Source organism: Bison bison, unplaced genomic scaffold (genome assembly GCF_000754665.1).
Source record: "Bison bison bison isolate TAMUID 2011002044 unplaced genomic scaffold, Bison_UMD1.0 scf7180017864178, whole genome shotgun sequence".
Classification (NCBI taxonomy): Eukaryota; Metazoa; Chordata; class Mammalia; order Artiodactyla; family Bovidae; genus Bison; species Bison bison.
Window position 1 is genome coordinate 1,590,827 of NW_011494750.1, and position 25,466 is coordinate 1,616,292.

Genomic DNA, 25,466 nt, shown 5'->3' on the forward strand with positions numbered 1-25,466 from the left:
GCGAGAAGACGGCGCAGGAGATCACCGAATAGACGAACGCCCCAGACCTCAAAGGAGGAGCGCCCAAGCAATCGTTCAGGGAACCGCAGTTGAGCGTCGAGAAACAGCTTCGCTCCAACTCCAGGTCCGGCTCCTGTCCAAGGCATAAATAAACGAACCCAGATCATAAGCCGTGGAGTCAGAGTAGACGGGCTTCTGCCATTTTCTGTGTCGAGTGCGTGCTGTCTAAATTGTTTAGAGAACCGGAATTTCTCTTGAGAATGTTGAAGGGCAAGTCTTAGTATAATAACACTTTGTTACTTAACTGTGATTCAGCGACTACCTTATGGACTCTCAACAGTATTTATCCCACCTGAGCCAATTTGACCTTATTGGCTCAGTGAGGTGAATTTTAAAAAAGATAGATTAGATAGATAAAGATATAGCAGAGGCACGGAGAGAATCCAGGCTGAGGAACAAATAATCTCTATTTAAGCTCCAATTAGCTCCCATAAGCATAGCAGAGAAAAGCTGGGAACGTTCAGGGTTGTGCAGTCTGATCTTACAGCAGGAAATATAATAGACATACTGCTTTAATTTTATTCCAAAGGCCTACAACCACAGCTGTGCTTCTTAATAATACATAATAACCAATAGACTCTTTGGGTTCTAAACTCAACAAAGTGTTATCGGCACAACTATGGCCTGTTTTTGAACTCTCTTAGTAGACAGACTAACATGGTCAGCACAAATATGGTAATATGTTCATTCCAAGCATAATTTAATAAATCATGTAGATCACCACAGTATGGTTTACCAACTGTGAGCAATAATAGTTTATCTTACCCTCCTTAGGTTTAAAAAGAAAAGACAGTCCCAGCCCTTATTAAAGAGTATATAATCCAGTCAAAGTGAAAGCCCACATACTTACAGCATTAGTTTTATTTACAATTATTTACAATTTTCTGTAATTTTTAAAAAATCCTTTAAACGCATGAAACTATTTAAGGGGCAATTCATATACATATATAATGCATGATAAGACCAGCATCCAAAATATGAGGACAAAACGCTTTATTGTCTATCATTGTTTTAGAGGACTTTTCAAATGAGTAACTATTATAGCAACATTTATAAAGGCCTAAAACAAAAGAATGTGATCATCTTCCAAATTATTCATATTCCCATGAAGTCCTTGGATATATCCTATAGTAATTTTTTCTATTTATTCTTTTGACCTCGCCATGTGGCTTGAGGGATTTTAGTTCCTCAATCTGGGATTGAACCTAAGCCATGGTGGTGAAAGCCCGGAGTCCTAACCAGTAGAGGGCCAGGGAATTCCTCTACATAATTTTTGTTCAATTTAAGCAGAAATACAATAGCATTATTGTTTTGCTTTGTATCGTTTCCCTATTAAAGCTTTTAATAGTTGTTACTTTAAACGATTGCACAATATTCTGTTGAGAAGATTTACTGACCATGCTCCCCATTTTGAATATGTATGTTACTTCCAAATATTTTCCCTGTAATTGCATCTCCTGCAAACAGGCAGCTATAATCTTATTATTTATGATTAGGACCTACTACACATAAACAAAAAGAGCAAAGAAATAAGGCAGAGGTTTATTTCTCTGTCATGTAAAAGAAATCCAGAGATGCACAGCCTCCAGGAAGGTGCAGCCGCTCAGCATCAGGGCTCAGGTTACTATCTTGTTGCTGTGACATCTTCAATAAGTGGTTTTCATCTTAGGTCCAAGACAGCTGCTCGAGCTCTAGTTATCATGTCTACATTCCAAGCAGCAGGAAGCTCAAAGAGGAAAGGCATGTCTCCTGGCCATAAGGCCACATCTTGAAAACAGCACAGGACATTTCCACTTACATTCCAGTGGCCAAAATAGAGTCACGTAGCCACACCTAACTAGGAATTTGTCTTTACCCTGGGAAGCCATATACCCGTGAAAAGTCATGGGCAAGAGGACCCTGGAGAAGAAAATGGCAACCCACTCCAGTATTCTTGCCTGGAAAATCCTATGGACAGAGGACCCTGGCGGGTTACAGTCCATAGGGTCGCAAAAGAGTTGTACTCGACTTAGCAACTAACAACAATAAGCAGTCTCTGCCAAGTTCCTGGAGCAAGTTGAGGAGCAGGCAAATTAACCTTGTTTTGCTGTTATCTCAGGGCTGGGCTTCTACTCCTAGAATACATGTTTTAGAGAAGCTTCTTTCTTGGAGAGCCTTGTGGGGCTTAAGTATCTAAAGCTACAGCCCACACTCAAACTTGACCTATGCAATGACTTTATTTTGAAACCTTGATTTCAATGAGGAAAACTAAACTAATTTCAAGGCGATAGGAAGCTTTTGGTTTTTCGAATCTGGAGACTTTTATTTTGGGAAAAACACTTGAAGGCCATGCAAATATAAATCTAAAATCCACATCTGAAAATGCAGATGTTTGAGAAGTTGAGGCTACACTGCTCTGTGAAACCATGGAAAACGGTTTTTATTCTGCAGGCAGACTTGCATCTTTACAGAAAAATTTCGTTAGAGAAACTGTTTCAAGTGTGACAATAAACCATTACTTATTCTTATCAAGTCTATTGGGGCAGAAGAGAAGATAACAAAAGAGCCAGGGCTGAAACCCTCAAACCTACAGAAATCTTCTCATGCTGGAGGGAGACCTGAAAAAAGAAGCCAGATCATCTGGGATACATAACACAGACACCTTCAACTTGGTGTTAAAAAACTCAACGACTCATTTTTATGTTGATTGTTCATTATTGTATCCTGGTAGGAGTCTTCTGGAGGAGTCACCCCCTTGAAAGTAAGAGGAGGCTTCCCCTGAAGTCGGGTGACCAACTGTCTCAGTTTGCTAAGGACTAAACAGTTTCCCAGGACACAGGAATTTCAGCGCTAAAACTGAGACAACAGAGGGCAAACCAGGAGAGTTGGCCACCCTAAGAATAATCAAAGCCGCTGTCAATCGTGTGGAAAAGTTTGGAAAGACTAAACCAGGAATGAGGACTGGGACTTATTGACCTGGGGGAGTTGCTTGTGATAAAGGGTGAAGGGAAGGGACACAAGAGAAGGGGAGGAGACTGTTCCTTATGTTGCTCTGGGCTCTGAGAAATTTAACACACTTGGTGGTAGGAATCAAGTCTGAAGCTAGGGTGAGATAACTCTGCAGCAGTACCACGAGTCATCTTATTAGGAAGCCCAGGAAGAGGGGGCTTCCCAGGTGGCTCAGTGGTAAAGAATCCGCCTGCCAAGTAGGAGACGCAGGTTAGATTCCTGGGTCAAAATGATGAGCCAGTCAGAGGCTCTGCTGTTGCAATCCTATTTTGTTCTTTTGTCCTCTGGTCTCATGGCACCTTGGGAGAATGTACACACTGCAAGCTGGACAGTAAAGGTAGAAGCAGTGTAGCGACGGAGGAGCTGCCAGGGAACAGGAGAGTTCCAGAACAGCAACTAACCATTCACAAAACAGCAGCAGGCTTTTCCTTCTCTGGGATTATTTATATAGGATCAATTTCTAGTAGTGGAATTAGTGAATGGATTGAAACATATGAGCATTTTTAGACTCTAGAATGGCACCAAGCTCAGTCCTTCTATAAAGACACCTGTATACGTAAAGGCTAGATAGTCTCAACAGTATGAAACTGAATGTTTTGCTGGGCAAACATGAAGATTCCTTTCCAAAGGACTTTGAAATTTACCATCCTATGATTTCAAGGTCTAGTTTGCTTGTACCATATATCAGGGGATCTCATATCTCCTATTTGTTTATCACAACGTGGGATCTTAGATGGTAGCCACATTAAAAAAAAAAAAAAGCCTGTGAATTTTATGTGTTAGATACCTGGAGTGTCCCCAGCCTTCAACTCATATTTTTTCTTCCTTCTGCACTGCCATTCTTACTTAATGCTGAGTCCATGATCTCTTATACTCACAATTTTGTAAAATCTAGGTGGGATCTAGGGAGCAAAAGAGCCCCGAGGATATGTGCATGCACAGTGGTTAAAACCCCTGCTTTCTTATTATTTTGACTTCCTCTTAACTTCCCCTCCATTTGCTAGGGAAATCAGCAGACACTTAGTTCTTGAGTTTTCAGTTTATTTCAGGTAGGGATAGTATGTCTATTCTCTATCTAGCCTCTATTTTACTCCTTCTCATCTCTTACACTGTTTCATATCTGATCCCATTAAGATTGTGACTTGTTTCTTTGTTCCTGAATTAGATGAACTTGCTATAGATCCTTTATAGTTCAGGAAAGGAGCTCCATCTCTGCTCAGTTCCTTTTAAACTAAGAATATGTTTATGTTCCCTCATTTGTGTCATTTGGAACTGGGAAACCAATGGTGACCCAATATTGTAGTTTTTCCTTAGTATAACCTGAGACTTCCACTGTTTTGCAACAGCTAAGGGCAAATCTGGAAGACTCTCAGGCTGGCCAGATGGAATCATCTATGGGAAGATGAAGCTTACATAAGATGGGCAAAATCCTTCACTCTTTCCCAAAGCTATACCATGAAGATACTGCTGCTAAGTTGCGTCAGTCATGTCCTACTCTGTGCAACCCCATAGATGGCAGCCCACCAGGCTCCGCCGTCCCTGGGATTCTCCAGGCAAGAACACTGGAGTGGGTTGCCATTTCCTTCTCCAATGCATGAAAGTGAAAAGTCAAAGCGAAGTCGCTCAGTCGTGTCCAACTCTTTGTGGCCCCATGGACTGTAGTCTACCAGGCTCCTCAGTCCATGGGATTTTCCAGGCAAGAGTACTGGAGTGGGGTGCCATCGCCTTTTCCATTAGTCTGTTTAGCACTCAGAAATTACCTTTGGTGTGCAAGTAACAGACTTGAAATCGCTAATGAAATCGCCCCTAGACTGTTCTTCCCATTGAGGCTTCCTGTCACCAACTAATGAGTTAAGTTGTAAAACCCCCAATTTCCCTTTAATGTAGTTTTTGAAGGCTAAAAGGCTAGGCACTTTTCAAGATTACACTCCACCTTGCCACTTAACATGCACAGATGGCAGTAAGCCTTTCCCCTTGCAATATTCATAATGGAACCAAAACTTTATAGGGAAAAATACCCATCTCAGGAAACTTGGAAAGACAGAGTTAAAATATTGCCTTAGGAGGGAGACAAAGCAAGCCTGGGTCACAAGTTAAAACTTCGCAAAGGAAAAAAAAACAACAAAACATAACCAGGCACCTCTATTTCATAATGAATAGAACTAAAGTTTCCAGTCTCCTCTTCCTTGTCCACTCCCAGCTCAATGATCACTATACTTGTCAAGCTCCAACTCCTGCCAAATGGACCCACTCTTTATAGAGTAGGATGGTGATGGGAAATAACATTTGGAGTAGAAATAAACAGCAGATAATAATCCATAATTGTTTTTAATCTTGAGGCTGAGTCACCCTCGATTTATTTCCAAATTTCTTCTGTCATCAGCTGTTCATTTCTTTACTTTGAAAATCACCAGATTAACACTGCCAGAGGCAGGTAGGAAAAGATCCAAGAGGACAATTCAGAGTGATCACATGGTGAGTGGCTGAGAAACCAGGAACAAAACAAACCTCAGGAAAGTCTCTTTTTGGTCCCAGCAAAGGCACCAATGTGTGAACCTAATTCACACTTTCATTATTCCAATCGGGTTATTTTTATATCAGTATAATTTTAGAATAAGACTTGGTGGGGGATTATTTATTTCCTGAGAAATTCTGTCCATCACTTTGCACACAAGATAATTCAAGTAGATCTAACTTCAAAATTAATTTCAAATCAAGGAATTATATCCCTTTTACCGCTCTTTTTTTCTTAATACTTTATTCCATCAGGGTCTTTAGATCCTCTGTAAAAGTGTAAGCTTTCTGTTTTATCTATATTTGACTTGTCTTTTTTAAGCTGATTGAATTCCTAAACCCACTTAACCTTTAGCACCTACTCAGGGTTGGAAGTAGGAGATTGGAGTCCACATGTTCTCCTTGGGAGCTAGGTCCAAGTCAGCTCAATTACTGCAGACAGATTAAGATGGAGGTTTCAGACTGTCCCTCACATCTTCTTAAAAACACACACTGCAAGCTCAGATTAGTAGCCGTTTATTTATGTCAGAAGCCCATTCCCCAGCTGAAAATCACTCTTCACACTTGCCTCATATTATGTCTTCATAGGTAGGAAATTAGAAAAGCTAAAATACCATCCAAATAATTCAGGACAAATATTGCTTTCTTTTGAAATCTCTAGATAATTGCAACAAACAAAGCGTTCGTCTGGCTAGATGCTGTTTTCCTCTTTGATTCTGTAAGCATGAAATAAATGTCTACAACCAAGGAACTTTCAATTGAGTGAATGGTGCTAACCTGGTGTTCAGTGCATAGCAGGGAACTGTTGGTCTTGGGGGTTTCTGTTTAGTTAATAAATTTGCAAATGAATCAAGATATTCTGGTGTTGACCCAACCCTTCTAAAACACGCAGATTATATATCAGTTTGTGACAAGTGTCCACACACTCAGTCATGCTAGGCGATGGGACTGTGGAGGGGGTACTGAGAGGGGAAGTTTGTCACAGCTCCTGGAAAGCCTCGCTCCTCCCCACCTTCCACATTAGCTGAAGTGAGTGAGCATCAGCTCTTGACGGATACGATCAGCCTCCAGGTCCAAGGACTCCATGTGCTCATATTCCTCCTCGGGGGGCTGTTCCACCGGGCCGGTCACTGGAGAGGACCACACATCCATCCCGTGCTCCAGGGAGATGTTGTGGAGGACACAGCAGGCCAGGATGATGTGGCTGGACTTCTCCGGGGAGTACTGCAGTGCCCCCTTGGATCCATCCAGGCAGCGGAATCGGGAGCAGAGCGTTCGGAAGGTCTTCTCAATCACACTGTGAGTTGCAGAATGGGCCATGTTATAGCGATATTCAGCTGGAGTTTCAGGAATGTGAAGTGGGGTCATGAGCCAGGTGCGGAGAAAGAAGGAACTGTCACCTGTGGGGAAGGCCCAAAGAAATCACAGATGTTTATAACTGGATTACAAACAAAAAAAGAAAAGCCAGGTGCATATACTGGAGAAGGCAGTGGCACCCCACTCCAGTACTCTTGCCTGGAAAATCCCATGGACGGAGGAGCCTGGTAGGCTGCAGTCCATGGGGTCGCTAAGAGTCGGACACGACTGAGTGACTTCACTTTCACTTTTCACTTTCATGCATTGGAGAAGGAAATGGCACCCACTCCAGTGTTCTTGCCTGGAGAATCTCAGGGACGGGGGAGCCTGGTGGGCTGCCGTCTATAGGGTCGCACAGGGTCAGACACGACTGAAGTGACTTAGCAGCAGGTGCATATACAGAGAATGGACAAGAATATGTAACTGTTTCTGGAGCCAAAGCAGAGCAGGGAAACAGAGAGAGAAATGCTGTGGTATAGAGAAGGCATGCCTATGTCAGGAGCAGGAAGACAGGCATCTTGGCTGGGAATACCCTTGGTTAAAACCAACAGGGAAAAAAAGCTGACATGGCTAAAGAAAGCTAAGTCTGATGGAATGTGGGATGGAGGTGAAAGCACTGGAGCAAATGAAATTCTTGAATATTCTTTTTTTTCGCCGTGATATGTGGCTTATGAGATCCTAGTTGCCTGACCAGGGATTGAACCTGGGCCCCCAGCAGCAGAAGCACAGAGTCCTAACCACTGGACTTCTAGGCAATTCCAGGATTTTCTAAATTCAGAGATATTGTTCTAAAATAAAAAGTTAGTTTAAACTATCACATAGCAAGCCAATCTTTAAAATCTCTAGGGACTTCCCTGGTGGTCCAGTGACCAAGAGTCTGTACTCCCAATGCAGGGGCCCCAGGTTCAATCCTTGGTCAGGGAACTAGATCCCACATGCCACAACTAAGAGTTTGTATGCCACAACTAAAGATCCCCCAGCTGCAACTAAGACCCAGAGTGGCCAAATAAATAAACATTTTAAAATAAAATAAAATCTCTAAAGAGCAAGAGTGCAAGAGAGAAATAGGAAGTTCTGCCAGAAGACCTCAAAACATTTATGAGGAAAAAAATCTCTAACTTTACCATTAAAATGTCAGGTATGAAGGCATTACCAGGCGATTTCAGAGGATTTTATAGACAATAATTATTCATTCTTCCAGTGCTCAGGAGAATAAAAGTGCCAGCAGAGATGTTCTGCCAACCTAGAAATCACACTCATTAGGACCACACCTTTGTAACAGAGGAACTGGTAGAATTTCACATTAACAAGGAAAGCATAAATATAATGATGCAAATAATAACAGTCAGGGATAGGGAAGTAAAATCAGAAGTCAATTAAAATTATATACACAAGGCATCTCCTTTAAATGACTTCTGCACCAATGATCCTGGGAAGCACTACAAACAAAACCGGTGTGCAGTGTCCCATTACAATAGCACAATGTTTCTACAATGTTTACTTGTCTTGATTCACTAAATTTGGAAGGTGAAATGTCTCAGATAGAAGCACAAACCCTTAGAAATTTGAGACAAATAGACCTAAGGAATACCAGCTTGCATACTTGTTGTGTTCCTCACCCACCATCAATTTCAGTAAATAGTTATGGACTGTTCAGAGAGTGCTAGGCACTGTTCCAAATATATAGAACTCCTTTCTTTTAGGAGCTTACATTTCCAAGAACTGTGTTAACTTTAAATGCAGTTTTTTAACTAAAAACATTACTGAGATATTGACACATAACACTGTATTAGTTCTAGGTAGACTGGATTAACTTTAATTTTTTAAAATTTATTTGCGGCCACACTGGGTCCTCATTGCCGTGCGCCGGCTTTCTCTAGACGTGGTGAGCAGAGGCCACTCTCTAGTTGCGGCGTATGAGCTTCTCGTTGCAGTGGCTTCTCTTGTTGCGAAGCCCTGGCTCCAGGCACGAGGGCTTCAGTAGTTGTGGTTTCCGGGCTCTAGAGCAGAGGCTCAATAGTTGTGTCACACGGGTTTAGTTGCTCTGTGGCATGTGGAATTTCCCCGGATTAGGGATCAAACCCATGTTTCCTGCGTTGGCAGCTGGATTCTTTACCACTGAGCCACCAGGGAAGCCCCTGGATTAACTTTAAGTATCTGAGATATCAAATATCTTCAAATTGTATATTTGGCTGACTTTTTTCCTCCTAAGTACAACCTTCTTTAATTGAACTTGTCCCTAATATATACTGTATATAAGCAACTGATGTTATAAGTCATAATGAAAATAATATCTATGACACTGAATACCTACTATGTAGTAGGCATTGTATTATCTCTTTTCCAATCCCAGCTCTGCCAGGCAGATATTATTGAACTCATTTTATAAATGAGAAAATAAAAATATATGTCGGCCATCCTATGATCTGTCAGGCACAGGAAGAGGAAGGAGCTAGTCAACTAATGCTAATAATGTCAGACGCAGAGTCACTAAAACAATGGTATAATGCTGCAAGAGACAATTAAAAAACATTTAAGATGGATGTTGAGGGACTTCCCTGGCAGTCCAGTGGTTAGGACTCTGTGTTTCCAAGGCTGGGGGAATGTGGGTTTGATCCCTGGTCAGGGCACTACGATCCCACATGCCTCGTGGACAACAAATAAATAAATAAAAAGATGAATGTGAAAACACAGACATGCTAAATATTTGTTAAATGTCACTCTAAGAAACAATATGAGCTTTAATTGGGTAAACATACAAGATCAGCTAGTTAGTGGTGACCTTTTATAAAACGCCCCATCACCATTAACTGGTTATAATCCAGAAAGACAGACACTCAGGAGGGGATTAGGATCAGAATTGCTAAACAGATTATAATTGCTTATATGATCAGTCATCCAAGAGACATTCTGGCAGAGCTTACCCGAAGCTGCTTAACAGGACTAGGTCAAGAGCTGAAGGAATAACTCGGGCTGAACTGTGTGTAGGAGCAGGTACATTTAGAGAAGAAGGATTAGCTGATGCCCTCTGAAGGGGCAGACAAGAATGACATGAAGGCATGACACCCAAGGTGAAAATATGCTCAACAAACAAACAAAACCCAAGGGGGAATCACAGCTAGTTCTAGGTTTAGCAAATCTAGAACCGCTCTACAAATCTGATGGTGTACTTAAGATACAATCAGTCATCTTATCTCTCTTTTTTTTCAACATCTTGTCATTCCTCGGAATCCTACCAGTTTTCCCTATATGTGAAACCAGTGTTTTCCAACCATCTATTCATTACAAATAATTTGGGCCACCTGATAAAAATGATGATGGGATTCTTTTCTTGAAGAATCTCATTTCTGAAGTCTGAAGTGGGTCCCTTTATTTTAAACAAATTTCCCAGATAGAGGACTTCCCTGGTGGTCCAGTGGTTAAGAATTCACCTTGCCATGCAGGGGATAAGGGTTCGATCCTCGGTCGGGGAACTGAGACCCCACATGCTGAGGGGCCGCCTGTACACTGTCACAACGCAGCCTGTACTCTGGAGCCCATGCTCCACCACTAGAGAAGAGCCCATGTGCCCAGTGCCTCAACTAAGACTTGACGCAGCCAAAAATAAGTACATACATTTTAAAAATTCCCCAGATAACTCTTTTTGATCTGTAAAAATTATGAAACACTACACTAGTTCACATGTTTTCAAACTAGTTTGCCTGTTACAGCTCATGGAGGCTTTTCAAAGGATCTGTGCTAGAACTGAGGATACTAAAGGAATTAATTTCCATAGCATCAACTTCTGTGGGTATACTTCCCTGGCATCATTAGTGTCTAGCATGTGGCCGGGTACCAAAACTGGCCTTAATAAACATCTGTTAAGTGTGGTTGAAATGTTTCCGTCTCTCCCACTTGCACTCTTTCTGTCAAGAGGGCAATCAGAAAAATACATAAAAATTTGTCCAAATTTTTACGTATTTTCAACTATGTCCTGTAAACAACTGAAAAACTACTTTAAAGCCATAATTCCAACTGAAACTGGGGTCCCCAATTGTGAAGGAAAAGAAAATCAGTGATTGGTACATGACCTTGAAGTCCTAGCAAAAAGACCATTTGCCAAATAGAGTAACTCCTCATATGATTCATTCTAAAAAAAATAAACACAAATGGCACAGATGTTCTGTGCCTTAATTTCCTCTTCTGTGAAAATGCTGACATTAGCATATAACTCCTTACAAGTTTTTATAAGGATTAAGTGAGATAATCCAAGGCAAAGTACTTACAAGATCGCCTGACTAACTTGACTAACGTGCTCAGTCATTTCTAGCTGGCGTTAGAGTTAGGGTACCCAGGTGATGTCACAAGAAATCAGCTTGGAACCCAAGTACTTCCCCAGCTGTGGAAGAAGAAGCTGGATGAGACATTTGCAGTCTTTCCCTCTCTTCTTGGTATGAGTTGATTGAAAACAGAATTTACAAATTCAGACTAGGCAAAAGGCGGGATTAACACAAACATCCAGTAAGGCAATGAGAAGGCGATGTACTGGCAACAGTGTAGAAGCGACAACTGAAGAGAATCAGTTCATCTCCAAGCTGTTGCCCGTGGTGCCCTGGCAGTGCCAAACCAGCCAGTGTGACAGCGGTCTCTTTTCACCTGGAAGGGGGGAAGGGTTCTTTTTCTTTTTTTTGACCACCTTGTCAGGCATGTGGGATCTTATTTCTTCGACCAGGAATCAAACCTGAATCCCACGCATTGGAAGCACAGAATTTTAACCACTGGACTTCTGGCAAAGTCCCAGGGAAGGTTTTTCTTTAACTGTCAGTAAGCACATTAAAGAAAAAAAAATTCCTGGGCATCTATTACATGTGAAACACTGCATAACAAGCATGTGCAGTGCAGACTGGCCTTAATAAACCAGGTTAAGATTCATGGTTTTGAAAGGTCTTCTGATGCTTAATGTGCTCCTTCATCTCTCACATATGTTGTATACAAGATAACCCCTGTCCTGTTGCTCACAAAAAGAGCAGTGCTTTAAAAATAAAACAAAAAGAAAGCTGCCAGGCTTGAGGGTTTCATCACTGCTAACTAACTGTATTCCTCTCAGCTCTACAGTCACATTGGTTTGCACTGCTTCGTACCGAATGGGTTCTTGTTCTACTCAGATTATTAAGCCTGGCTTTCCAAGGGCACTTGGGCAGGCAGGTCTATGAAGCGAGTTTCCATAAGAACTGTATAAATGCACTGTCTACTGTCATTTTCATATAGACGTCATGGAGACAGTCACCGATGGCAAAAAGAATACATGTGCACAATACTTCAGAGTGAACTTGCGTATATATTCCCTAATCCTAACAACAGATATTACTGCCCTTAGCATTACTTTCACTATTTTACAGACGATAAAAATGAAGGCTCTGGGACTTCCCTGGTGGTCCAGGGGTTAAGACTCCATGCTCCCAATGCACGGGACCCAGGTTCGATCCCTGGTCAGGCAACTAGATCCCACACGCCTCAACAAAGATTCCATGTACTACAACTAAGACTGGCGCAGCCAAATAAATTCTAAAAAGTTAAGGCTCAATCGTATGAAGGTACTATATTTAACCAGATCTGCACTGATAAGTACTTTGGCTTTATTTAAGGGGAATTTTTGTTGTTGCTACTGTTGTTTGGGACTACAAAATACTGTTGTTATGCAAGTTCCTGTGTGTAATTTTGTTTTACATATTTCTGAATATGTACCTCCAAGATAAATTCTTAGAAGAACTGAGTCAAATCATATGTTTTTAAATGTTAGTGTCTTCTGGGACTTCCCTGGTGGTCCAGTGGTTAAGAATACACCTTCCAATGCTGGGAACTCAGGCTCGATCCCTGGTCCAGAAACCAAGATCTCACGTGCCGAGGGGCAACTAAGCCCACGTGCAGCAACTCCAGAGAAGGCCCTGAACCTAGAGAAGCCCTCACACTGCAAGGAAGAGCCTGTGTGCCCCAACTAAGACCCCACACAGCCAAATAAATAGATAAATATTTTTTATTGTTAATAAGTGTCTTCTAAATGTTGATTTAAAAAAATTAGGGCTCAGAGAGTTCTCAACCGAGGTCATGTTGAAAAGAGAACAGGACTGAGACTCAGGTCTATAGACCTCCATATTTCATTCTACTGTCCCAGGTATTTTTTCACTATCTACAGAATGAAGCATTTATACCTCAGACTTACCAAGAAGCCAGCTCTCTTTGTGCATCCCAGCTTCAAACTGACTGCTGAGAGAAGACTGCTGTAGCACAACACAGTCTTGGAGGCTCCCTGGCCAGCTTGTCTCCACAGTCATCAGTGCCCCTCTGATGTCACACACCATCAGGCAATTTAAAGAATGAAGACCTTTACGGTTCACATAGGAAAGGTCTTCAGCATTTGGTGCCTTGATTGCTACATGCATACAGTCAACTACCCCTATGACTCCTGGTATCCCTGCCAACCCATAGAATTCATCCTTCAGAGCCTGCACAGAGGCTTCATCAGCTGGAAAGTGGATGAACTGTGAAGCTCTTTCCACAAGCGCCTCAGTGACGTTGGCAACACATCGACTCATAGATGCCTGACTGATTCCAATAGCGTCTCCCATCCGAGTCTGGAAGGAACCTGAGGTATAGAAGCCCAGTGCTGCAAGGATCTGTGTCTCTGGGCTAATAGCCCTGGATCTCTGAGTAGGTCTAGAAAGGCTCGCCCCCAAGAGCTCCACCAAGTAATAAATGAACTGTCGTGGAAACCCATACATGGACATCAAGTATTCATCCGTCACATCATCCAGCTTAAAGCGGTCCAATGTCCGGTGACCTCGGCCATATAGCAAGAGATCACAGTCAAGTACTGTTATTGGTATAGCCATGGTACATGTAAATGTTGTTTCTTTCCCTCCGTTATTTTTCCTGAACTCTTTCCAGTGAAGATGCTGATGAAAGAAAGTATTTAAGTGTCAGAATTCAACGGCTAACCGTCATTTAAGTGGCTGTGGTATTTATAATCTTCTCTCTGTAAAGGTTAAACAAAACAAAACAAAACAAGAAAGACATTAGAAACCCACCAAAGACTTTAAAGCGATTCAAAGACCACAACAGATTCTTTTCTCAAATTTCCATTTTGTTCAAGCAAAAGGTGCTATAACTGTAACTCTGGGTTTTTCTCCACTAACTCATGACCACAGGACGGGCTTGCTTTGGCTTGGAGAATGGGAGTCGAGTATTGGTGGCTCATTTAGTGCCTGCCTGGTACTTGAACTGCTTTCCTCCTAGCTCAGTTGGTAAAGAATCTGCCTGCAACGCAGGAGACCCAGGTTAAATTCCTGGGTTGGGAAGATTCTCCGGAGAAGGAACTGGCAACCCATTCCAGTATTCTTGCCTGGAGAATCCTATGGACAGAGAAGCCTGGCAGGCTACAGTCCATGGGGTCGCAAGAGTCGGACACGACTTAGCAACTAAACCACCACAACTTGAATTGGGAAGAGCAAAAGGTTAATGGAGGTGATGGCATAATTATTCACAAAGTAAGAGGTCTGCTCCTAAGTAGACAGGCCACGAAGCCGCTGACAGACGTCATAAGTACTCAGGACAGAGATTAGTCACGGCGGGATTCATGACCCAAACCCTTCTGACTCCACAGGATAAGTAAGGGGTAAAGGAGACGCGGGGCGGGCGGGGGTGGGGGGTGGTGGTGTTCAAACCCGTCTAACAGGAAGGGGCAAAAAAAAAAAAAAAAACCCGCCCACGACCCAGGCTGGTCGAGGGAGATTACGTGCTTTTAACAGAAGGCTTTCCCCTCACCCCAAGAAACCCAAATCGTGAGGCTGAGGGCTAGGAAGCAGAGAAGACCAGGCAGGTGGGAAGGAAGGCGCAGAAGAGGAGGCTGGGAGAGCTAGGGGCTGACAGGCGACTCCACCTCAAAGGCTTTGAAAAGCTGACTTAGAAGTGGATACGGAAGTGTGATGGTCCCGGCCCAAGTCAGCCGAGGCCGCTCACCCACCTCTCCGCGGCTGCCAGGTTACCCGTCACACTCCCCACCCACCCCACCGAGCCCGGCCCGCCTCCGGAACCTGCGGCCGAAGACTAGCCGCCACGGCGCTCAGTGCAGGCCCCGCCCCTCCGCGTCAGCGCCCGCCCCGAGCCGCGTCCTCTCTGCGGCCGCCGCCGCGATCTGCGATTCGTCAGCGCACATTCCACACACGGCCCAAACTTTCGCGCTCTTCCAACCCCCGTCTTCCCCCCGCCGCTGGGTTTACCCCTTTCTTTTCTGAGACCCTTGAAGAGATTGGGGACTCAGACTTTGGTAAGGAAACCAGTTTTTACGGACACATCAAAGAGGAAGAAGATTAAGTAGGGCATCCACTTTGTAGAGAAAGTGCGACTGATGTTAGGTAGCTGTACTTCCCCCGTAGCCCTCTTCCTCCCCCGGCCGTCACCGAAGCGGATGAAAACAAACACTAGCGATGGCGGCGCCGGGAAGCGACCAGTGGCTGGGCTTAAGGCAGGAGTGATCGCTTGAGCTGTGAGGGAAGCCTTGAAGAGCGCCTTGTAGACGTGAGTGCGACGACTCGCGAAGTCTTGGGAACGAAACTCCCGGGGCCTGCGAGCCACGAGGCTTCCGAGGTGTGAGGTATTATCTGCGACCCGTGCTGTCACTGCAGCTCCGGAGCGCAGAGCCCTCAGGCAGGAGGCGCAGCTGGCCGGCCCCAGGCCCCGGCCTCCGTAATGAGAGCCCCGAGCCACTCTCTGTGTCGCAGCTTCACAGGTACTAACTTGAGGGAATACCCCCCGCCCCCGGGTCTCCCAGCGCCCCCGGGTCTCTCAGCGCCCCCGGGTGGGAGGCTATGGATCTGCGGCCTGTCGCGTACCTCCTGGCGAAGCCGAAGCCTGCTAGCTGTAGGTCAGTCCCCTGAGCTTTCTTTGGGAAGTCGGGTCAGTGTAGGCCCCATTGGCCCTTGATCATTCCCAGTCCTTACCAAGATCCCCAGAGCTTCTGACTACTTTCTCAGTTCTTTGGGTTAAATCGTAAGGCTTTTCTGGAGGGAATTTGTGGGACCATACCTCTGTGGTTGGGTACCAGTATGAAAAAGATAGATTTTCAGTCAATCAAGATTTGTTGAGTGCTAAATATGTACTCCGCGTGTAGGTGAGGGAGACTGTTGACTAGTGAAAAAAGGGACCCAAGGTTCACGACTCTCTTACTGGCAGTGGAACGACCTGTGGAAACCTGCGATCCATTCTCATTAAATAAATTTCTGGGTAAGTGGCCAAGCACCTTCTTGGGATTCATCACTAACTTATCTCAGTTTTCACTTTCCCAGTCAGTTACTTACCAAGTTTTCCTGATCAATTCATGCAGCGTTTCACTTTTAGTATTTCTTCCTCTTCTGGCCATCCCACAGCCAGAGAGAAAGGGGTGTAAGGTGGGGCGGTGGGATGGGGGGGGGGATAGGAATGAACGAATATGTGAAGAACAAAAGTACCTATTTTTTCATTATAATTAGTTTAATACGTTTAAAAGTCATCTTCTAAGGTGGTAGAATTTATTGAACACGTCAGTGGGAGATGTGCAATAATATAATAAGCAACAGATCCTTTCTTTACACTAAATTAACTCCAGGTTGTTGTGCATTGTTTTATGTTAGTCCTTTTCAAAAAATAGGTAAATATTGTGGCTCCAACTAAATTATAAGTTTTTCTTTGTTTCTTTAAACTCCATTGTTCAGCTGAGCAGAAGTCTTGTTAAATGCTTGCGGAATGGAATCCTGAGTTAGTATTTTTAATACCTAGTGGATGATGAATAAGTGCTAAAGCAAGTGTCATATATACTCATCTGTATAGTAGAATGTGTGTAGTTAATTCTCTTGCTGTTTTCAAATTGTACGCCTTTGGGTCTAAAGTTAAGACTGCTATGGCAACTTTTGAGATTTATATTTCATGAAAGTTGCAATTACTGTACTTACACCTAACAGTTCCTGTTGTATGTTTGTATTTTTTTCCTTGGGTTGTTATTAAGATCTGCAAAAACTACAGGTCTGCAGCTATTAAATAATCCAAATTATATTTTTTTTATTTAAGGCCTAGGAATCAGCTGGACACAATTCAGTCTTACTATATACACATCCTGGGGCTGTACTGTATGGAGGTAGAGGGCAATAATCTCTTTTTTCCCATTGTCTTACCTGCTTGCATCTACTCAACTGCCTTAGCTTATGACCTCCATGACCCAGAACAAGGTGTCAATAGTCTAAATGCAAAAAGAAGCCTAAGACATTAATATTGAACTTCCAAAGACCTGATTATACATGAGTGAGTTTTCAAAGATAATTTTGACTAATCAGAAAATGCAACCACTATAGAACTTATTGCTCTCACTTGATAAGGTTCATTACAGTTGTTCTGCAGTTACGTTTTGTTCCAGCTGTAGTGGAAGTTACTTATTTCGGAATTTTCATCTGGAGGGAATTTATTTAATCTTAGTAATACCTGGAAATCCCTAAAACTTTATTTTTAAATATTTATTTTACTTTTTAAACACTTTTTACTTTATTATAGAAGAGATGAAAATGACATCATAACACTATGGTTGGAGCACTGCTTAGATCCCAGAGAATGAAGAGTACACCTAAAAAATTCTTCACTGTTATGACCCTTTATTATTCAACTTCAGTGTTTTTCTTTTTTAATGAAAAAAGGTACAGAAACTCACTAATAAGAAATACAAGCTATTCAGGTAATATTTGAATTACCATATTGTTTAAGACTCTCTTGACTTGTTTATTGACTTGAGAGTCTTAAAATATGTATACTAAAAGTTTATTCTTGGACAAAGCTTACCTAAACTTTAAGTGTGGATGATTTAGAAGTAATTTCCAGTTTTCGGTGATGAGTTAAATAAGGTGAATTTCCATAGGGCACCATCTTTTCTTGCATGGATTTAATAGAGGAGAGAGTTCATGGGGTTTTGATCTTTGCCTCCTCTTTGTTAAATCATAGACAACAATAAAAACAGCAAGTAGTCACTGATGGTATAAAGGCAGTGTAGCCAGGGAGAATACAAAGAAGGCTAGCTAGTCCACTATGACCAAGGGGAATAGAGAAAGTTTTCTTGGAAATTCTCTAGCGGTCCAGTGGTTAGGACTCTGAACTTGCCCTGCAGGAGCCATGGGTTCTGTCCCTAGTTGGGGAACTAAGATCCCTCATGCCACGCAGCAGACAGATGAAAAAAAAGAAAGAAACTTAAAAATTTAGGTTTTAAAATTAGTTTTAAATTGTTTTTAACTGTAGAGTAAATGTGGCCCAGTTTACTCGTGAAATCCCTGAAGTGCCAGAGTAAGTGGCACCAGAAATTTAGATTTGCCCTGGTCGTGTCCCCCATATGCCCTTGGTTACAAGTGATGGGATAAGAGGATAAGAAGGACCTTCCCCGGTGGTCCAGTGGTTAAGACTGAGCTTCTACTGCAGGGGGCATGGGTTTCATTGCTGGTCAGGAAACTAAGATCCTGCATGGCCTGACACAGCCAAAAAAAATTAGTAAATAAGAGAAAGGATAAGATCGTGAATCACTATTACATAGAAAAACAACTAAATTAACATGGAATAGTTAATCTGTCAATAGTTTCTTAGTAAAAGTAAAGGTAAATAAAGAATTTATAAGCAACCTAGATGTCAACCGACAGATGAATGGATCAACTAGTTATGGTACATATATTCAATGCAATATTACTCAGCCATAAAAAGGAATCAATCTGAGTTAGTTCTAGTGAGGTGAATGGACCTGGAGCCTGTTATACAGAGTGAAATAAGTCAGAAAAACAAATATCATGTATTAATGTATATATATGGAATGTAGAAAAATGGTACTGATGAACCTGTTTACAGGGCAGAAAGAGAGGCTCAGACATCGAGAACAAACTTACGAATACAGCGAGGGGAGGCCCCGGATGAACTGAGAGAGTAGTGTTGAAATATATACATTACCATGTGCAAAATAGATAGATGATGGAAAGTTGCTGTATAACACAGAGAGCTTAGCCTGGTGCTCTGTGACAACCTAGAGGGGTGGGATGCGGTGGGAGGTGGGAGGGGGAGGTTCAAAAGGGAGGGGCCATCTGTATACCTATGGCTGATTCATGTTGTTTTATGGCAGAAACCAACACAACATTGTAAAGCAATTATCCTCCAATTAAAAATAAATTATCCTCCAATTATAAATAAAATTTTAAAATATTATGTAAATTTTAAAAAGGAATTTATAGAAGTGATAACCCAGGATTCTTGATTTGGAAGATACTGCTTTCACATTCGACTTTTGATTCATACAAATGTAAAAGAAAGAAAGTTAAAAATCGTATTATACCCTCAGGCTTAAGCTTTGTACCCAGCCTCACCTTCCTTCTGTGTTGCCCACAGCTATCAGGTCATTGGAAGATATTATATTGAGAAATACTTGCAGAGGTTTAGAAGTCTTGTTTTAAGTATAAGCTTAAGGGGGTTTTTACCCTTTAATCTATATCTGTTGGATTTTTCAAGAAATCAGATATTGGCCTTATTTATTCTTTGGACTAGTTTTTAAATTGTTCATAATTAATCAGACACAGCTTTTATCTTTATTCCCACCTCCCATTTTCTGTTGGTTTATTTTACTCTGGTTTCTTAAATTGGATACTTATTTGAGGCTTTTGTTTTTTTAGTTATAAATGCATTTAAGGCTGTAAATTTTCTTCTGACTTCTTTGTCTCATTTGTTGTCAAATATTCTTCATTTTGTTAATTTCTCGATCATTTGTAACTGTTTTTATTTCAATATTTATTATAAAAAGATTTCTATTGTATACATAGTTAACTTTTTATTATGTTTCTAGTTTGCTTGGAAAGAAAAATTTTTAGATGGTCAAGAACATGATCAATTTATGGTGTCCCTTGAACTGAGAACCCTCATGCCACACTGCGTGACCTAAAAATTTTTTTTTAATAAAATATAAACAAAACTCTATGTTAAAAATTAGAAAACATAGAAATTATTTTTTCAGTGATCAATGTTAACTTTTCCCAGTTTTAAGGGCTAGAGCTATTATCTGGGATCATTTTTGTATGTTGTCTTGCCAAATTATTCAGCTTTTGCTTTGAAATTATTTGCCTCTTCCTTTTGGAGAGGGAAATGGCAACCCGCTCCAGTATTCTTGCCTGGAGAATCCCATGGACAGAGGAGCCTGGCGGGCTACAGTCCACAGGGTCACAAAGAGTCGGGCACGACTGAGCGAGTTCACTTTCGCTTCTTTATTGACTGCCTCACCTTAATCCAGTGTTATCACCACTCTCATCTGGATTTACTGAATGTCTTCCTAGATGGTCTTCATCTCCCCTTCTCTGTAGTCTGATTAACATCCTTAAATTGTTACCTTAGAAGAATTTCCATTGACTCCCTCCTGATACACTGTTAGTCTCTTTTGCCCACTTTTATGTCTCCCTACTAATCTGGACTGATTGTACTTACCTAATTTATTTTGCTTTACCTCTTTACGTGAAAATTCTCAGCTGTATAGTTCCTAATTTGCTTCTCCCTCTTTCTTTTTCCTCTCCCATCTGGGATTCCAGTCACACATATGTTAGACCTTTCCCTGTGTCCTCAGTATCTCAGATAACCTCATGTATCATTTTGTACCTACTGTCATGATATAACTAAACACCTTAAGTAGTACCCTTTCACACTCAGAAGTATCCCCAGTTTGTGGGCAGTCCTTATCTCTCATACACTTTTCCATATCTCCCATCCTTTTGTCTCTCTATGCTTTGTTTTGGATATTTTCTTTCAGTCTATATTTCCTTTCAATATTTCTGTCTTCTGCTGATCTGATCTGCTGTTAGACTCAACCATTGAGTTCTTAAATTAGCGTTTTATTTTTTAGTTCTAGAATTTCTGTTTGGTTCTTTTTATAGATTTTTGTTCTCTGTCCAAATTCTCCATTTTGTCCTTCATTTAATTGAACATATTGCATAGTAATTTTGAGGTCTGTGTTGATAACTGTTAATGTTTCTGATGTCTTTTGGATTTTGGTCATTCGTGTTTGTCTCTGTGAGTGCCTAATTTACTTTAACATATGCCAGAAATTGTATATGAAAAATTATAGAGATAATTTGTGGGCTAGGATAACATAATTTTCTTTCAGCAAGAAAGTACCTTTGCTTTTGTCAGAGGCTAAGGGCCCACCTTATTCGACACTGTTGAAGCTGAATGATGTTTAAAATTTTCCACATACAAGTGAACTACAGCTGTGTGCAACTATGATCAATGATGCTCACAAATATAATATTAATAGTAAATGAAATAAATCAGACACAACCATTTATATGAAATTTTAAAACAGGTAAAGCCAATCTGTGGTGACTGAATAAGAACAGTGGCTTCTGTTGGGAGGTAAATGGCTAAAAGAAGACACTCGGGGAGTCTTGGGTGCTGATGTTGGCTGTGCCTTATCTGTGTGCCAGTTGCGCTGGTGGGATTGGCTTGTGAAAACTTACCAGGTTGCAATCTAATGATATGTACACTTCTCTGGGTGTGTATTTTCAATTAAAAAGCTTACTTTAGTGAAAAAATTTTCATAATAAAACTTAAAAAAATTAGCTTGAAGACATGCAAATTACAGCTACATTGGTTTTCTGAGAGAAGAACTACTATCCATTGTTTTTGGAAATTAAAAAAAAAAGTTAACAAATACAGCAACAGCCTTTTTATCTGGGTTATTTATTATGGGTTAAAAGGGAAAAGAGTAATAAGGAAATACAAGAGAATCATATGTTAATACAAAAACTTGCCCATGAGTGTTCTTAGCTGTATTGTTCACAGTAGCCAAAAAGAGGAGGCAACTTAAATGTCCATCACTTGATGATTCAGTTAACACAATGTAATCTGTCTATTCAGTGGAATATTATTCAGCCATAAAAAGGAATGATGTACTGACATATGCTCCAATATAGAGTGAACCTGGAAAATATGCTCAGTGAAGGAAGCAAGTCACATTTCCTTTATGAGAAAATTCCAGAATAAGTAAGTCCATAGGCATAAAGTATACTAGTGGTTGCCAAGGAGAATGAGAAGGGGAATGACAGATAACAGACGTGGGATTCTTTTCAGTGTGATAAAAATGTGGGGATGGTTGCACATCCTTGTGAATATACTAAAAAACACTGAACTGTAAACTATAAAACAGTGAATTTTATGGTGTGTGAGTTATAACTCTGTTAAGAAAAGCTATATAAAGTGAATCTTTAAAAACTGTTGACCCACCGCCTTTCTCAGCATTCTAAACCAGCATGTTTAACAAGTTCACAAGTAAGCATATTTCCTCCTAGGGCGCCGACTCTCCTGCCTCAGAGGTATAGGCTCTTACATTGTCTTGTTCTTTGGAGTTCTTGGTGTTTTATTTCCATGTGCAATCCGTAAGTTTTTAAATTCTGAAATCATCTAGCTAAAAGTTGGAAGGAAGGGTTGTAAGTGGCCTGGCTGTCAATGATCCAAATCTGTGAAAGTTTCTCTCAAGTCTGCTTCAAACTTTCTTCTGCCTGTTTCTAGGGGTTTTGGTGGTTCTAAACAAGTTTTTAGGTTAGTTTATTGGCTTTTTGTTTCCTTACTCTTCATGCACAGGATGTAAATTTTGGATCTTAGATCTTTGTACCTTACTGAGTTATGCTTTTGAAGTTTTAGGGTGACTTCCCCACCTCCCAACCTTGCCCTGATAGATGGCAAACCTGCTTATTGCTTCTCTAGGGTTCTTCTGGCCTCTGATGAGGAGCACTTGACTCTGGGGTTTTCTGCAGGTTTCTACCTGCTTGTAAGCTTGAGATATGATGCCCACCCTCTGCAGTCTTGTTCTCATGTGTTCATTACAAGAATCTGAGCTTGCTCCCCACAGGCCTCAGCTCCCTGTCATCAGTTTTCCCTTATATTTATGGCTTTAACTCACCTTTTGTCTGGAACCTGGAATTTTTCAATCTTTCTAGTTTAGCTGTGTATCAAGACCTTTTTTATTTTCATATTTTATCTGCATTTTTATGTGCTTGTAGTGGTGGGTGGTGGGGGCGACTGATAACATCAGTTCAGTCCATATTGCTGTCAGACCTCCTCCTCAAAGATTTTAAGCTCATGTCTGTCATAGTGCAGTGCATTAAACTCTATGTCTTATTTACTCTCAAGGCAAGGATATCCTGTGATGGGATCTTAGAAGTACAGCTAGAGCAGTCATTCAGAGGTTTGAAAAATTATATTTGCAATAGGTCTACAAGGAGATAGAAAACTTTTATGCCGGGTGAAAATTAGTTAAGATCTTTACCCTACTATAGCCCATTTGATGAGAATGAATTTTGTTTCTGAATTTAAAAATTTTTTTTAAATGAAAGAAATACAGAAAAATTGTAAAAATATAACTCTTCAGCTTGGTTCACATAGGGTTCGCTCTTGGCCACACTGCTTTACTTTTCTCTGTCAGTGGCAACATAGTATATAACAGAGTGATACACAATTTCTTTTTTTTCCTGGATTCTTGAGAAAGGTTACTTGTATCTCTTTAGAATAAGTATATGACCAAAGTGTAATTGTATCAAATTCAAGAAATTTAATATTGATGCAATGCCTTTAGTAGTGTATAGTCAGTATTCAAATGTTGCCAAATAGTTTTCATACTGTCCATTATAGCAAGTTTAAAAAAAGTCCTGGATCAAGCATTGCGTTTAGTTGTCATAGCTCTTCTATTGCCTTTATACTATAACAGTTCTTGAGACTTTTTCTCATGTTAAGATTGACAATTTTTGAAGAGTAAGAGCCTCTTATTATGTAAAAGTTCCTGTTTTGCAATATAAGCTCATCTGATTGCTTCCTTGTGGTTAGATTTGGGTTATACAATTGACTAGAAAAGCTCCATAAGTGTCATGTCGTTCTCACTACATCACATCAGGAGAATGTAATGTCAGTTTTTCAGTTGTGGGTATGTTTCTCTGATTTATTTATTTATTTATTAAGATTGTGTTCACTGATGACTCTGTAATTAATAATCATCCACATGAAGACTGTTAATATACCATTTGCCAACAAACACATTTTCATGTCATGAATTTATCATCCACTGGTGATTTGCTTGAACCAGTTAGTCCTGCAATGGTTGCAAAATGGGTGATTTTTCTAATAATTTTTATTTCTTATACATTTACTAATTGGCAGTTTACAGGGAAGAAGTATTTTTTTGTCCCCATTTATTATAGAATTGCCTTTGAAACCAGTGTTGGAGAAAATACGACAATTCTTCCTATATAATAATGACTGTGGCAAGAAAAGATTATCTCTGCTCTTTCGCGCACTGTTATTTGAAGAAGTAAATGTAAAATTGTCAGTTTTCATTTCGGTGTTCCCCATACTTACATACTGCATGATAAGCATGAGTTTAAAAACACTTGATGGTACAGAGTGTTATTTAAATACTTATCAATCTTGAAAATGTTTGTGCTAAGTGTTTGTCAGCAAAAAAAACTTTTTTTAGTTAAAGGCAAAAGTATCCTGTTATCTCTGTAATAGTTTTGAAGTTACTATTCTGTAGAGTATTGTGAATAGAAATACGCATTAAAGAAATGTGAAAGCAGTGTTGATAATATGCCAGGAGATGTTACTCAAAACAATGGAATTTGCTTAATAACATTCATCCTTAAATCAAGGAAACTTTAACTCTTTAATATTAGAGTGGTTCAATATATAAATTTGTTTAAAAAGAAAGTAAGCTAAAGTTGTCTAAGAGAATTAGAAGATAAGCTACAGGGGCTTCCCTGGTGGTCCAGTGGTTAAGAATCCAGCTGCCAATGCAGGGGACCCGGTTCGATCCCTGGTCTGAGAAGATCCCACATGTCGCGAATCAGCTAAGCCCCTGAGCCACGACTACTGAGCGTGCTCTCTAGAGCCCACGAGCCACAACTACTGAGCCCACATGCTACAACTACTGAAGCCCTCGTGCCCAGAGCTTGTGCTCTGCAGTGAGGGAAGCCATCACAATGAGAAGCCTGTACACCGAAATGAAGAGTAGCCCCTGCTCACTGCAACTAGAAAAAGCCCATGTGCAAAAACTGAGACCCAGGACAGTCAAAACTTCAAATAAATAAATAAATCTTTTTTAAAAAGAAAAAGCTACAGAATGGGAGAAAATATTTGCAAAAGACATATCTTTTAAGATAACAATGAGTTACCATTTCACACCTATTCAGTTCAGTTCAGTCGCTCAGTCATGTCCAAGTCTTTGCGACCCCATGAATCGCAGCACGCCAGGCCTCCCTGTCCATCACCAACTCCTGGAGTTCACTCAAACTCATATCCATCGAGTCAGTGATGCCATCCAGCCATCTCATCCTCTGTCATCCCCTTCTCCTGCCCCCAATCCCTCCCAGCATTAGAGTCTTTTCCAGTATTTCAACTCTTCGCGTGAGGTGGCCAAAGTACTGGAGTTTCAGCTTTAGCATCAGTCCTTCCAATGAACACCCAGGACTGATCTCCTTTAGAATGGACTGGTTGGATCT

The 25,466-nt window shown here is 41.0% G+C and overlaps 2 protein-coding genes across 10 annotated transcripts in view; one reads left to right on the plus strand and one right to left on the minus strand.

The window, feature by feature from the left end:
- Nucleotides 1-6,062: 6,062 nt before the first annotated feature.
- HARBI1 (harbinger transposase derived 1) lies at nt 6,063-15,038 on the minus strand. 3 transcript variants are annotated; one of them, XM_010842348.1, is made up of 3 exons: nt 14,988-15,038; nt 13,118-13,930; nt 6,063-6,962 (listed from the first exon to the last, which is right to left on the minus strand). In XM_010842348.1, the coding sequence occupies exons 2-3, from the start codon at nt 13,785-13,787 to the stop codon at nt 6,583-6,585; spliced, it is 1,050 nt and encodes a 349-aa protein (XP_010840650.1). In that variant the 5' UTR covers nt 13,788-13,930; nt 14,988-15,038; the 3' UTR covers nt 6,063-6,582. The 3 variants fall into 3 exon arrangements, with proteins under 3 accessions (XP_010840650.1, XP_010840648.1, XP_010840649.1); XM_010842346.1 differs by lacking the exon at nt 14,988-15,038 and adding an exon at nt 14,918-14,979; XM_010842347.1 differs by lacking the exon at nt 14,988-15,038 and adding an exon at nt 14,834-14,922.
- Nucleotides 15,039-15,594: 556 nt separating this feature from the next.
- The window catches only part of ATG13 (autophagy related 13), a 40,781-nt gene continuing 30,909 nt past the window's right edge, over nt 15,595-25,466 (plus strand). For 6 of the 7 annotated variants that reach the window (XM_010842349.1, XM_010842352.1, XM_010842353.1 and 3 more), the window contains exons 1-2: nt 15,595-15,682; nt 16,064-16,176. The gene's annotated coding sequence lies outside the window, so the exon portion shown is untranslated. The remainder of the gene's footprint in view (nt 15,683-16,063; nt 16,177-25,466) is intronic. The other variant, XM_010842350.1, reaches the window with a different exon arrangement.